The following is a 15761-nucleotide window of genomic DNA, read 5'->3' as shown; positions in this document are numbered from 1 at the left end:
GGTCGAAGGGCCTGTTTCAGTGCTGTATCTCTAAACAAAAAAATTTTTAAAAAATGTCATACCTTGCAGCCTCAAACTGCCATATAAAATGCTAAATGATTTCACAGCAGTCAACAAAAAATAATGTTGTTTATCCAAATCAGAATATTCATTCAAGAATAATGTCATTTGCTATACTCCATCATGTATAATGCATGGCTTTTATATGAACATACAAAGAAACGGATAGGAAAAGATCAACTGAGCCATAGAGCCTGGCCAAAACAGTCATGTCGCAACTGAACGCCATGGCCCCCCAATGCCCCAAGGCCACCAGCCGTCAGGGCCCCCGATGCCCCAAGGCCACCAGCCGTCACGGCCCCCGGTGCCCCAAGGCCACCAGCCGTCACGGCCCCCGGTGACCCTGCCTCCAGCCGTCACGGCCTCCGGTGCCCCCTGCCTCCAGCCGTCACGGCCCCCGGTGCCCCCTGCCGTCACGGCCCCCGGTGCCTCCTCCCACCAGCCGTCATGGCCCCCGGTGCCTCCTCCCACCAGCCGTCACGGCTCCCGGTGCCCCCTGCCTCCAGCCGTCACAGCCCCCGGTGCCCCCTGCCTCCAGCCGTCACGTAATCTTCTGGGAGAGACAAAACACAAAACAAAAAAAATCTCGGCCAGTTGAGGAAGAGCAGATAACTCTGGAAAATTCCTCTCTACAACTGAGGCAATCAGAACGAGTTCTGGAGATCAGTGACTGAGAGATGCATACTCAACATCCCATCTACCTTTTGTACGCAGCAATATCAACCTCAGCAAGGGACTCAGCTCCTTTCTGAACTTTTCACCATAAACATGAAGTGGCAAACAGTGAGGATGATATGAAGTGCCTGTAGCAGGACATAGATAGGCTAGGAGAATGGGCAGACAGGTGGCAGATGGAATTTAATACTGACAAGTATGAGGTGACGCATTTTGGCAGAAGGAATAGGGAGAGGCAATATATACCTAATGGCATAGATCTAAAGAGTGTGCAGGAACAGAGGGACCTGGGGGTGCATGTGCATCAATCTTTGAAGGTGGCAGGACATATTGAGAGTGTGGTTAGTAAAGCATATGGGATCTTCGGCTTCATAAATAGAGGTATGAGTACAAAAGCAGGGAAGTTATGCTGAACCTTTATAAAGCTCTGGTTAGGCCCCAACTGGAGTACTGTGTCCATTTCTGGTCACCACACTCAGAAAGGATGTGAGGGTCCTTGAGAAGGTGCAGAGAAGATTTATCAGAATGATTCCATAGATGGGGGATTTTAGTGCCAAGGTTAGGTTGGTAAAGCTGCAGTCGTTCTCCTTAAAACTAAGGAGATTGAGGGGAGATTTAATAGAAGTGTACAAGATTATGACAGGCTTTGATAAGTTAGACCTTTCCCATTAATTGATGGTCTAAGGACTAGGGGACACAGATTGAAGGTTTTGGGCAAGAGATGCAGGGGGAATACGAGAAAGAACTTTTTTTATGCAGCGGATGTTAATAATCTGGAACTCGCCGGCCACAAGGGCGGTGGAAGCGGTGATAATCATTGATTTCAAAAGGAAATTGGATGGCCACTTGAAGGAAATAAACTTGCAGGGCCATGGGGATTGAGCAGGGGAATGGGATTGACTGGATTGCTCCGTGGTGAGCTGGCATGGACTCGATGGGTCAAATGGCCTCCTTCTGTGCCATAAATGACTGTGATTCTATGAGACCGCAAATTGTTCCAAAGGTTGATGATCTAAATCTTGCATAGCTGTAACACATGACTTTTCATTGGCCTATCCTGTCTACTTCAAATAGTCTGTCCACAGACACATCTCGTCCCTTCATCATTTAATTCAAGTATTTAAAATCTCATTCAATGTATGTTTTTTCTCCAGAGATAAAAGGACCCAGTTTTCTACACCTATCATGGTAATAAGATACTTTTAACTATGGATCATTCTTGTGGCTCTCCTTTGAATGTTTCCAGGGCCTCTCTATTGCCAACGTGAGGGGACCAAGACTGAACAATACGGCATTTCTTAGAGGCATAATACTGAATCTTTTCGTTTTATTCAGGATTATCTTCACCATACACGCTAGTATTCCATCGATTGTATGGAATGAAATGTGGATCGCACCCCCCCACTGTATTCAGCATCCTTTAATGCAGGTTTCTCATTCATCCCTCTATAGGCCACAACTTGTAATGTGATTCTCATCTATTGCATTCTTGACTGAATACTTCTCTCCCACTCTCTGCACTCAGCTTGGAATAATGCTTCTCATATACCCACCGTATTAATACTTAATGATGCTTCTCACCTACCTATTTATGTTCAGCACTGAACAATGCCTCTCAACCACCCACTGTATTTGGCAACAAATTATCCATTTCATTCACCCACTGCAACCAGTTCTTTATTTTGACAGTCTTTCAGGCAGCCACTGTACTCTGCGTTGAATAATGATCTGAATGCACTATGATATATTCAGCACTGAACAATGTGTCACCCACCCACTATATTAAAAATGCAATAATGCCATCCTCTGACTTGTCCTGCTATATTCAGTACTGTACAAGGCCTGACTTTCATCCATTGCATATTTATTCAGCACTGGCTTATGTCTTCCCTTCATACAACCACTGTATTCAGTGCTAAATGATGCCCAACTCTTTGTTCAATGTACTGAACATTGAATTATATCTTCATCCATTCCACTACACTCAGCTCATGGCAATCTTTGGCCTCCTTATCTCGAGAGACAATGGGTAAGCGCCTGGAGGTGGTCAGTGGTGTGTGGAGCAGCGTCTGGAGTGGCTATAAAGGCCAATTCTAGAATGATAGGCTCTTCCACAGGTGCTGCAGAAAAATGTGTTTGTCGGGGCTGTTACACAGTTGGCTCTCCCCTTGCGCCTCTGTCTTTTGTCCTGCCAACTAGGGTGGCACAGTGGCGCAGTGGTTAGCACCGCAGCCTCACAGCTCCAGCGACCCGGGTTCAATTCTGGGTACTGCCTGTGTGGAATTTGCAAGTTCTCCCTGTGTCGCGTGGGTTTTCTCCGGGTGCTCCGATTTCCTCCCACAAGCCAAAAGACTTGCAGGTTGGTAGGTAAATTGGCCATTATAAATTGTTCCTAGTATAGGTAGGTGGTAGGGAAATATAGGGACAGGTGGGGACGTGGTAAGAATATGGGATTAGTTTAGGATTAGTATAAATGGGTGGTTGATGGACGGCAGACTCGGTGGGCCGAAGGGCCTGTTTCAGTGCTGTATCACTAACCTAAACTAAACTGCTAAGTCTCTTCGACTCGCCACACTCTAGCCCCGCCTTTATGGCTGCCCGCCAGCTCTGGCAAACGCTGACAACTGACTCCCACAACTTGCGATCAATGTCACAGGACTTCATGTCGCGTTTGCAGACGTCTTTAAAGCGGAGACATGGACGGCCGGTGGGTCTGATACCAGTGGCGAGCTCGCTGTACAATCTTTGGGGATCCTGCCATCTTCCATGTGGTTCACATGGCCAAGCCATCTCAAGCGCCGCTGACTCAGTAGTGTGTATATGCTGGGGATGTTGGCCGCCTCGAGGACTGCTGTGTTCTGTGTTGGAGATACGGTCCTGCCACCTGATGCCAAGTATTCTCCGGAGGCAGCGAAGATGGAATGGATTGAGACGTCACTCTTGGCTGACATACGTTGTCCAGGCCTTGCTGCCATAGAGCAAGGTACTGAGGACACTCGGACTTTTGTGTTCCGTGTCAGGGCGCCATTTTCCCACACTCTCTTGGCCAGTCTGGACATAGCAGTGGAAGCCTTTCCCATGCGCTTGTTGATTTCTGCATCTAGAGACAGGTTACTGGTGATAGTTGAGCCTAGGTAAGTGAACTCTTGAACCACTTCCAGAGCGTGGTCGCCAATATTGATGGATGGAGCATTTCTGACGTCCTGCCCCATGATGTTCGTTTTCTTGAGGCTGATGGTTAGGCCAAATTCATTGCAGGCAGCCGCAAACCTATTGATGAGACTCTGCAGGCACTCTTCAGTGTGAGATGTTAAAGCAGCATCGTCAGCAAAGAGGATTTCCCTGATGAGGACTTTCCGTACTTTTGACTTCGCTCTTAGACGGGCAAGGTTGAACAACCTGCCCCCTGCTCGTGTGGAGGAAAATTCCTTCTTCAGAGGACTTGAACGCATGTGAAAGCAGCAGGGAGAAGAAAATCCCAAAAAGTGTGGGTGGGAGAACACAGCCCTGTTTCACGCCACTCAGGATAGGAAAGGGGTCTGATGAGGAGCCACCATGTTGAATTGTGCGTTTCATATTGTCATGGAATGAGGTGATGATACTTAGTAGCTTTGGTGGACATCCAAACTTTTCTAGTAGTCTGAAGAGACCACGTCTGCTGACGAGGTCAAAGGCTTTGGTGAGATCAATGAAAGCAATGTAGAGGGGCATCTGTTGTTCGTGGCATTTCTCCTGTATCTGACGAAGGGAGAACAGCATGTCAACGGTCGATCTCTCTGCACGAAAGCCACACTGTGCCTCAGGGTAGATACGCTCGGCCAGCTTCTGGAGCCTGTTTACAGCGACTCGAGCAAAGACTTTCCCCACTATGCTGAGCAGGGAGTGCTTACAACCATACAGTGCTTAAGCAGTATGCAATCTAATCTTCACCCACCACATTGGATTCAGCAAGGAATAATGCCAACCTGGGACCAATCCTTTTTTAAAATTCCTGTCCAGCAAAACTGAGAAGTTATTTGAATCTTGTCTACAGTAGGAAACCTACTCAAAGTAAAATCAAGTTGATTTGGTGATCAACACCAATTCCAAATTTCAATTTAGCCACATGCGACCAAAAACGTCTAATTCTGAGGATAAACCACCTCCTTGTTTGACAAACAGCAATTTCAGTGTTCGAGAACCATTCCCCCAACTGAACATAAATAAAATAGAAATTTGTGATTTATTACAGTATTCACAAATTTAGATAAACCAAGAAGAGTTTCTCACAATTTAAGTCTCATCAATTGTTAAGAATTGTTCTTATATAATTACCTTTCCAAATGAGGTGTTGTCCTTTCTGAATAGGATAGTTTCCTCATTCAGTGGTGGCAGATCCTTCAATGATTCGACAATTACTGGAAACAAAGAAGTAAACAAGTCAGAAATGGCACTAAAATATTCAAATAAAGACAAAAATCAGTCCCTCATTGTACTGTCAAACCAAAAATACTTGGCAATTTTACCGCAAATGTAAATTGCCTTCATTTTTAAAGAAATTGTTATGAACATTTCTTTTTTTTGTTATAATTTTGAGAATTTGTTTTAAAACTGAAAAGGATTCCATAGATGCTGCAATTTTTTGTTTTTAAAAGTCACCAGAAGGTTGGATTGGAGTTTGAACTATAAACAGTTATTGGAACGCACTTCTTTTCAAATAACCCAGCAAGGCTTGTTTTTGACTTGGGGGGGGGGGGGGGGGGGGGGGGGGGGAGAGATGTTTACAAAGAAGTGACAAGCAAGATTTATGGTTGTCAGGAGGCTTGCTTTCAGGAAAGTTTTAGTTTCAATTTGAACTGTTAAAAAGGACAGTTGGTGTTTTTTGTCTGCCAGAAGAAAGCGCAGCTGTTCTCTCTCTTTTGAAAGAAACCCTGTATTTCCAATGTGGCAGTTTCCTATTTCCTCCTGTATTTGAAGCAACCCAGCATGTTTAAATAAATCTTGTACGTCGATAGTGTGGAAACTGAAACCTTGTTACTGCATTCCTGCTGTAAGACCTATTTGGCTTCAGTAGCTGCAACTCCTATCTAAACTGATCAACATCGCCTGGAAAAAACTGTTCTAGAACGATCCCATTGACAGCTGTCGACACGCATCTGGGACGCCAAACAAAACAAAGGGCATCTTTCCATACATTCTTTTCAACCCAAGTGTTTTTTTTTTATTCCTTCTATTTCTTTGTAACAGCTGTAAACAAAAATACTTTTACTTTTTTCCTGGTTAGCTGTGTGTGTGTGAGTGAGGGGTGAGGATAAATAAGGGCTTTAATATTTCAATGTGTGTGTATGTTTTACTTCATTATTGGTTAGGTCTTGGTTTATAATAAACTGTTAATTTTGTTTATTAAAGAAACCTGGTTGGTGTATTTTATTCTGAGGAAAAAGAGAGTCTATGATTGTATCGGCAAATGGGAAAATTTAAATATACGTTGTGACCTGTGGAGAAGTAGGATTAGAATAAACAGCTCACTCCTCCCGCCTTGGTCATAACATGAAAATGTTATTGCTTTGGAAGCCACTGCACTGATAACTCAGTAAATGGCTCTGCCTGGAATCTTTGGTAAATTGGCATCTGAACCAATCCTTGATTGTGCACTTTGAACAAGATGCATGGTCAGTCCAGTACTGATAATGTTTACTCGATAATTCACGAGCGTTAAATGTTGCAAGTTTTTGAGAAGTGCCATCCGTGGGATATAAATTGCACCCCAAGGGACTTCATTGTTCATATCATACAAAAAAAAGTAAACCTAGCAAACATAAATGGGTAAGATAGCATTAATAGTTGTTTCGTTTTGGTGCAGTTAAGAGCAACCGTAAATATTAATTAGTCGACTGATGTTTGGTGTGGGTTTTAATATGCTTGGAGTAAAATTTTCAAAGGAAAAACAGTTGTTATAGTTAGATCACAATGCAAGACCCTCACCATTAAAAACTGAGAGCTGTTCCAGTGTCTTTTTGAGTAAATGGCGTGATGCCAAGAACTGTAAGCTAGAAGTCTCAGCACATTTTTAACAATTGCCCAAGCTTCACCCTTAGTGCTGAACTAACTGGGGCACTACAATTATCCTCAACGCCCCTGGATAAGCGCTGGGGGGTGGGGTAGAATTAACCAAGCTAGCTGCTCAGCAGTAACCAATGACCTGTGCTGGAAAGTACATGAATCAGGATCAGGCATGGTTACCTTCCTCTGCAGATGAATAGTTTGCTGACACAAATAGTTTAGGTTCACATATGGAGAACGGATATTTGAAAAAGCTTTGCACGCTACTAAAAACATCAACAAGAATAGACTGTCAGCCGCTTAAGCCTGTTGCACCATTCAATTAGATCATGGCAGATCTGTACCTTAACCTCATTCTCCTGCCTTGGCTCGGTAACTGTTAATATCCTTGCCTAAGAAAAATGTATTACTCTTTAAGTTTTAAAATTTTCAATTTTCAACAGCTTTTTGGGAGAAGAGAGTTCCAGATTGATACCAAAGGCTATTTAAGAGATTCAAACAGCAGGTATAATCACTTTGCAGAAATATCGTGTGGTAAATTTCTCTCAAGCATACAGATTTCACTGCATCTTCCTTGATCAATAGGGTACTGGTTAAGTGACTGAACTAGTAATCTACAGCGTGAGTTCAAAACCCATTGAGATTGAGAATTTGAATTCAGCTAACAAAAAATCTGGAAATAAAAAGCTTGTTTCAGTGGGAAAAAAAAAGCAACTATAAAGTTCACTAATGTCCTTCAGAGAAGGAAACCTGCTGTCTTTGCGGTGTCTGGCCTATATGTGACTGTAGTTCCACACCAAAGTCATTGACTCTTAAATATCCTCTTAAGTGGCCTAGCAAGCCACTCAGTTGCATCAAACCACTATAAAGGATCATCAAATGGACTGCAGCAGTTCATTACCACCTTTGGATAACTGGGGATGGCAATAAATGTCTGTCTTGTAAATGACATCCGTCTACATCCCGAGAATAAAAAAAAACATATTCAGCCCCCCTCAATCGTATGCAGTCATCCAAATAGCAATCTGTGACAACCTCGGTACACATTTAAGTTAACTCAGCTGCTCTTGACTTAATTTGATAACAATGTGGAACAATTTAGTACTCAGCTCTTCACCATCCTCATTTACGTATTTTCCAAGAACACCACAAAGCCTGGTCTCTTTGCAACTTAAGTCAAGAATGACTGCTTTAATTTTGATCTCTATTTTTACTCATCTAACACTACTGAATGCATTTTATGCAATGTTTTGGCTGCACATTTTAGTTTTTTTTTTAAATTGCTGTGTAATTTACTCTTCATTTTTAATTACCCTATCTAATACTGTTGTAATATTGCTAAGCATGGTAATTTACCAGAAAAACAAACGCATGCTAGATCTTTTGCGAATAATATATATTTTGAAAGCTATGCAAAGAAAACTTAGTGCATGATTAAATAAGTAAGCACCAATGACAGATCTGGGACTAGCCTGTCACTTGTTAAAATAGCAACAGAATGAAGAATCACTACTAATCACAAAGGATGCATAAAAAAAAAATCTCAGCAGAAGTCCACATTAGTTTGTGTGTCCTGGATCATTATGTTGATTAATGTGTGTGTACGAATAAGAAAAATATTCAACTGTGTGTATTGTGTGGCAGTGGTTCCCAGCATTCAAAGGCATGTAGCATCAAATTCTGGATCATTAAGAAACCATTCTCTTAATCATTTCTGTAAGATGTATGGAAGCATTCACTGTTATTTAGCATCCCTTGCATCATAGTTCTTCATCCTAGAAGGTTGTTGAATGTCACTGTAACTGTGAAGAGTGGCTATGGACTTCAGCAAATGAAATCACAATGTTACCGTGACCTGAATTGATTCATCTTTTCTACAGATGTTGATTGCATGCTGTGTGATGAGAGTTCACACTGCACTTCACAAATCAAGGCAAAACAGAGCCCCAATACACAAGGATGAGGGCTCAAGATTCTGGCAGTGCGCTGAAGCACAAAGCAGAATGTGAATGGAATGGAGTGCATCGTAAACAGAGTGGGAACTTGAGAATTTGGCAAGAGTGGGAATTTAGTGCAGAGGGGGAAGGAGGTGTTCTTTTTTGTCTTTAATACTTGTAATGGTTTGTGTAAGCTTCATGCAGTAAAGTTTTTAAAATTCTGTTTTAGCAAGCTAGAACATAAAAAATCAGAAACTAAAATTATCTATAAACAAATGGAGACTAAAATATGGCAGAACAGGTTGTGTGTCTCGATTTCAGTATGTGGGAGCTCGTGGACAGTGAAACTGTTCCAAACAAATGTTTTTAGTAGATATCTCCATCTCCAATCTCTCCGGCTCAGAGTTAATGAACTTGTGTGCAAGTTGGAGACACTTTGACACAAGGGAGGAGAGGATTATCTGAGGGTCAGACTTCGGTCACACCTTGTAGAGCAGTGCAGAATCAGAACTAGGTTGGTGTGACTGATGGTGGGCAGAGTAGTTGAAACCCAGGTGAAATAGAGAACAAGGATTCACAGAAACTGATCCTATCCAACAGGTGTAACGTATTTGCTATCTGTGAGCATAGAGAGAAAGACTGTCAGAAGGACAGTCAGAATGCTGACCATGGCACCTTGGAACAGGAAGCTGTCCGGGAATTTATTAATGGAAATGGATAGCATTCTTTGCAAGCAATATCAAGAGTCCCACACGGTGGCCAGAATTTTTAAAGTTCGCCGCCGAAGCTTCAAAAGCAGCAGGGCACACATGCAGGATTTGCCCCGCGTAGCCACTGCAATATTTAGCGCAGCGGCTCATTTACATGGAGGGGGCTGAATGCCCGCCCCTGATGACGTAGACGGGGCGTGTGCTCTGTCCCCGGCAACGGCGTGCGGCGCTACCCCAACCCCCACCCTGAAAACTTAACTCCTCCCCAGCCCCCCCACCACCAGTGTTCTGCCTCAGATCTCTGAAGAGAGATCCGAAGGCGCGGGAGTTTTGGCAACCAGCTGGAATATCAGAGTGTGATGGCCATTGCGATGAGGTAAGTATTTATTCGTTCATTACCATTTATTTAAATGAAGTTTCTGTCACCGAGCAACAGTGGGGTTGCCAAGAGGCCTCACCACCTGCCGGTAATAATGGGGAAGGGCCTTTCCGGCATTGAGGCCTGTGGTGGGCTTCTCCCGAAGATTTTTACCAGCCCCCCGCCACGCTCCCCGATATCTGGAGGCTGGTAAAATCCAGCATGTTATGTTGCCTACTTGTTGACGGACATCTCAAACCAATCTGAAAATGCAGTGGAGAGGGAAGGGGAGGTTATAGTCATTGTGATCCATGTTGAGACCAACAACACAGGAAAGGGTAAGCAAGAGGGCCTGAGCAGAGAGTACATACAGGGAGCCAAGAGCCACATTTCCATTTTTTTTTTTTAAAAAGGACCTCAAAGACTATAATCTCTGGATTATTACCCAAGTCACATATAAATTGGCAAAGGAATAAGATGATTTTGGAGTTGAGCTGAAGGAGTGATATGGGAAAGAGGGATTCCAGTTCATGGACACTGGCATTATATTGGAACAGGAAGGAACTATGCAAATAGAACGGGGGCTCGACCTGAACCAGGTGGAAAGGATAAATAGGGTGGTAACAAGGATATTAAACCAGTAAATAGGGGAGAGGGAGCTCAGGTGATTAAAAATGACAGACTTGCATTTATTTAGCGCTTTTCCTAACCATCGGATATCTGAAAGCACTTTACAGCCAATGAAGTACTTTTGAAGTTAATCACTCTTGTGAAAAGGTAATATAAAATTAATTCTAAAACTAAAGTAAAGAGAGTAGAGGAAAGAGAGAGAGGGGGAAAGAGAGAGAGAAAAAAAAAAAACTGTGGGAGCAGAGCTTTAAAAAGCACGCCAAGAACACCGAGATTGGAAAGAGAGAGAAAAAAACAGTGGGAGCAGAGCTTTAAATAGAACGTCAAGAACTCGGAGATCGGAAAGAGAGACAGAAAACACAGCGGGAGCAGAGCCAGGGGAAAAAAAATTGAAAAGTGACATCAGAGTGATGTCACATTCAACTGAGAGAGCAGGGAAACAGAAAGCAACTGGGGTCATTATTCAGGTAAGCTTTTAATTGAAATTTAATCTCATCTGGGCTGCAGAGGAACTTGGAGTGGGAGGGGAAAGATCCAGTTGTCGTGGTCCACGTAGGTTACCAATGATATAGGTAGAATGGGGATAGAGGTCCTGCTGAAGGAATATGAGCAGCAAGGGGCTAAATTAAAAAGTAGAACCAAAAAGGTAATATTCTCCGGACTACTACCAGAGCCACGAGCTAATTGCCACAGGGTCAATACGATTAAAGAGGTAAATGCATGGCTCAAAGATTGGTGTGGGAGAAATGGGTTCGAATTCATGGGACATTAGCACCAGTATTGTGTAAGGAGGGAGCTCTTCCAGTGCGATGGGCTCCACCTGAATCATGCTGGCTGCAGGGTCCTGGCAAATCGCATAACTAGGCTGCAGATAGGGCTTTAAACTAAATAGTAGGGGATTGGGGTTAGTTGCCTGGAAAATTAGGGAGTCAAAGTTAAAGGAGAAGGTAGGAGTGCAGGTTCGTGATGAGGCTGATTGTTACATGAAAATAAAAGGAAGAGACAGAACGTGTGAACGTCGTATTACACCAAGGAATCGTACAAAAGTAGGGAAATTTGATAATAGAACAAACGTAAAGGCTTTGTATCTGAATGCATGAAGCATTCGGAATAAAATTAATGAGTTAACAGCGCAAATAGAACGAATGGGTATGACTTCGTGGCGATTACTGAGACATGGTTGCAGGGAAACCAGGTTTGGGAATTGAATATCCAAGGGTACTCAGTATTTCGGAAGGATAGGCAGGAAGGAAAAGGAGGTGGTGTAGCTTTGCTAGTAAAGAAAGAGATCAGTGCTGTAGTAAGAAAAAAAAATGATATAGGCACCGGAGATCAGGACGTAAAATCAGTCTGGGTAGAAATAAGAAATAGCAACAGAAAGAAGTCCCTGGTGGGAGTAATCTATAGGTCCCCATACAGTAGTTCCATAGTGGGGCATAGTATAAACCAGGAAATACTGGGGGCTTGCAAGAAAGGTACGGTAATAATCATGGGTGATTTTAATATTCATATAGATTGGATGAGTCAAATTGGCAAGGGTAGCCTCGAGGGAGAGTTCATTGAATGTATTAGAGATTGTTGTTTGGAGCAATATGCTGTGGAACCAACCGGGAGCAGGCTCTTCTAGATTTGGTATTGTGTAATGAGGTGGGATTAATTAATGATCTCATAGTTAAAGATCCTCTAAGGAAGAGTGATCATAGCATGCTAGAATTTCAAATTCAGTTTGAGGGTGAGAAACTGGAGTCCCACACTAGGGTTCTGGAGTTAAACAAAGGTAATTATGTAGGCATGAGGACAGATTTAGCCCTAGTGGACTGGGCAGGAAGACTAAAAGGTAGGACAGTTGATGAGCAGTGGCATATGTTTAAGGAGACATTCAAATCCTCCCAACTAAACTACATTCCAGGGAGGGAAAACATCCATGGCCAAGCAAGGAAGTCAAGGGTAACAAAGAGAAAAACTAAGGCATACCATATCGCAAAGGCCAGAGGCAGGCTGGAAGATTGGGAAACTTTTAAAGATCAACAAAGGGTTACTAAAAAAGTTAAAAAAAAGAGCAAAAGGTAAATTATGAAAGAAAACTAGTGCAAAATATAAAAACTGATAGAAAAAGCTTCTATAAGTATATAAAAGGGAACAGAATAGCTAAAGTGAATGTTGGTCCCTTAGAAATTGAGACTGGCGAGTTAATAGAGGGGAACACAGAAATGGCAGAGACACTATATAAATATTTTGCCATTGTTTTCACGGTGGAGGACACTAGTACCATCCCAATAGTAACAGGTAATGCAGAGGTTATAGAAAGGGAGGAACTTAGAACAATCATCACGAGGGAAAAAGTACTGAGCAAACTATTGGGATTGAAGGCAGACAAGTCCCCAGGGCCTGATGGCCTACATCTTAGGGTCTTAAAGGAAGTGGCAGCGGAGATAGTGGATCCATTGGTTATAATATTCCAAAATTCCCTGGATGCGGGAAAGGTTCCAGTGGATTGGAAAAATGCTAACATAACGCCCTTATTCAAAAAGGGAGGGAGGCAGAAAGTAGGAAACTATAGTTTAACATTTGTCGTTGGGAAATTGTTAGAATCCATTATTAAGAAAGTAATAACAGGACATTCAGAAAGTCAAAATGCAATCCATCAGAGTCAGCATAGTTTTATGAAGGGTAAATCGTGTTTGACTAATTTGCTAGAACTCTTCGAAGATGTAACAAGCAAAGTGGATAATGGGGATCCTGTAGATGTAGTATATCTGGACTTCCAGAAGGCATTTGATAAGGTGCCGCACAAAAGGTTAATACACAAGGTAAGATCACATGGGGTTAGGGGCAATTTATTATCTTGGATAGAGAATTGGCTAACAACAGAAAACAGAGAGTCAGGATAAATGGGTCTTTTTCTGGTTGGCAAGATGTAACTAGAACCACAGGGTTCGGTCCTCGGGCCCCAACTATTTACAATCTATATTAATGACTTGGATGCAGGGATAGAAGATACTATAGCCAAATTTGCAGAGGACACTAAAATAGGTGGCATAGTAAGTTGCAATAAAGAAATAAGAAATTTACAAATGGATATGGATAGGTTAGGTGAATGGGACAGAATCTGGCAGATGGAGTTTAACGTGGATAAGTGTGAGGTTATCCATTTTGGTCAGAAGAATAGAAAGGCAAATTATCTAAATGGAGAGAAACTTCAGAGTGCTTCGGTGCAGAGGGATCTGGGTGTCCTCGTGCATGAATCGCAGAAAACTAGTATGAAGGTGCAGCAGGTAATAAGGAAGGCAAATGGAATTTTGGCATTTATTGCTAAAGGAATAGAGTATAAAAGTAGGGGAGTGCTGCTGCAACTGTACAAGGCATTAGTGAGACCACACCTGGAGTATTGTGTACAATTTTGGTCCCCTTACTTGTGGAGGGATGTAGTTGCATTGGAGGCAGTTCAAAGGAGGTTCACTCGATTGATTCCAGAGATGAGGAGCTTCTCTTATGAAGAGAGATTGAGCAGTTTAGGCCTTTACTCTGCAGAGTTCAAAAGAATGAGAGATCTAATTGAGGTATATAAGATGATTAAGGGGATTTGACATAGTAGACATACAGAGGATGTTTCCTCTTGTGGGGCAATCTAGAACAAGAGCTCATAGTTTTAGCATAAGGGGTAGCAGATTTAAAACAGAGATCAGGAGAAATTACTTCTCAAAGGGTCGTGAGTCTGTGGAATTCACTACCCCAGAGTGCGGTGGATGCCGGGACATTTGAGTAAATTTAAGGAGGAGATAGACAGATTTTTAATTATTAACGGGTTGAAGGGTTATGGAGAACAGGCAGGAAAGGGGAGTTGAGGCCGAGATGAGATCAGCCATGAGATTATTGAATGGCGGAGCAGGCTCAGGGGGCTGGCCTACTAATTGATTAATACTAATTGCTAATGATTAAGGATGAAATTACTTCTATGACAGATGATATAACGAGAGATAAGCAGGTAGTGGAGAATTTATAGGTAGAATTAAGAAACTCAAGAGGATTTTCAAGAGAGGATTTGTCGGGGAAGTTGTGTATAGGGCCCAGTAGCAGCTGTTAAGTGACAGAATATATTAATGCAGCGATTGGGCAAGCACGTAGCATAGGCAAAGTGGTTTTAATGTTTTTTTTTTAAACTTCTAAAATAGATTGGATAAGCAGACAAGCTCATGTCAGAAAGACAGCTAATTTCTTACAGTAGGGGAAAAGGATAGCCTGCAGGACTTCCCAAGCAATCAAATATTGATTCAGGGTTGGGGACTTGCTAAAATTAACGCACACAAATCAACAGTAAAAACCTCTATCTGTTGAAATCTGCTATGAAAATTATCACAAAGGTGCTAGTAGAGTCTATCATCTAAGATACATTCAGGTTTTATTCGGAACATAGGATCAGAACTAGGCCATTCAGCCCATCGAGCCTGCTCTGCCATTCAATATGATCATGGCTGATCATCCACTTCAATACTATTTACCCGCACTATCCCCATATCCCTTCTTATCATTGTTATTTAGAAATCTGTCAATCTCTACTTCAAACATACTCAATGACTGAGCCTCCACAGCCCTCTGGGGTAGAGAATTCCAAAGATTCACAACCCTCTGAGTAAAGAAATTTCTCCTCATCTCTGTCCTAAGTGGCTTCCCCCTTATTTTGAAATTGTGTGCCCTGGTTCTAGACTCCCCAACCAGGGGAAACATCTTACCTGCATCTACCCTGTCTATCACTTAAGTATTTTGTAGGTTTCAATGAGATCATTTCTCATTCTTCGAGACTCCAGAGAATACAGGCCCAGTTTCCCCAATCTCTCTTCATAGGACAGTCCTACCATTCCAGGAACAAGTCTGCTGAACCTTCGTTGCACTCCCTCTATGGCAATAATATCCTTCCTAAGGTACGGGGACCAAAACTGCACACAGTATTCCAGATGTGTTCTAACCAAGGTTCTATACAATTGAAGCAAGACTTCATGACACCTGTATTCAAACCCTCTTGCAATAAAGGCTAATATACCATTAGCCTTCCTAATTGCTTACTGAACCTGCATGTTAACGTTCAGTGACTTATTGAAGAGGACACCCAGGTCCCTTTGTACATCTACACTTCCTAATCTCTAACCCATTTAAAAAATACTCTTGCACATCTATTCCTCCTACCGAAATGGATAACCTCACATTTTTCCACATTATATTCCATCTGCCACATTCTTGCCTACTAATTCTGTCCAAATCCCCTTGAAGCCACTTTGCATCTTCCTCACAACACACATTCCCACCTAGTTTTCTGTCATCCGCCAACTTGGAAATATTACATTTGGTCCCACA

At 42.5% G+C, this 15761-nt stretch overlaps 1 protein-coding gene across 1 annotated transcript in view; it reads right to left on the bottom strand.

Annotated features, from left to right (window-relative positions):
• Nucleotides 1-15761, bottom strand: part of naf1 (nuclear assembly factor 1 homolog (S. cerevisiae)) — a 350613-nt gene that overhangs the window by 98799 nt on the left and 236053 nt on the right. The window contains exon 5 of the mRNA XM_068021523.1: nucleotides 5050-5132. Coding sequence (XP_067877624.1) covers nucleotides 5050-5132 — 83 coding nt within the window. The remainder of the gene's footprint in view (nucleotides 1-5049; nucleotides 5133-15761) is intronic.

The sequence above is a fragment of the Heterodontus francisci genome, chromosome 1, assembly GCF_036365525.1.
Source record: "Heterodontus francisci isolate sHetFra1 chromosome 1, sHetFra1.hap1, whole genome shotgun sequence".
In the NCBI taxonomy this organism is placed as follows: Eukaryota; Metazoa; Chordata; class Chondrichthyes; order Heterodontiformes; family Heterodontidae; genus Heterodontus; species Heterodontus francisci.
Note: the sequence above shows the minus strand (reverse complement) of the source record. Positions and strands in the feature narration are given on the sequence as shown.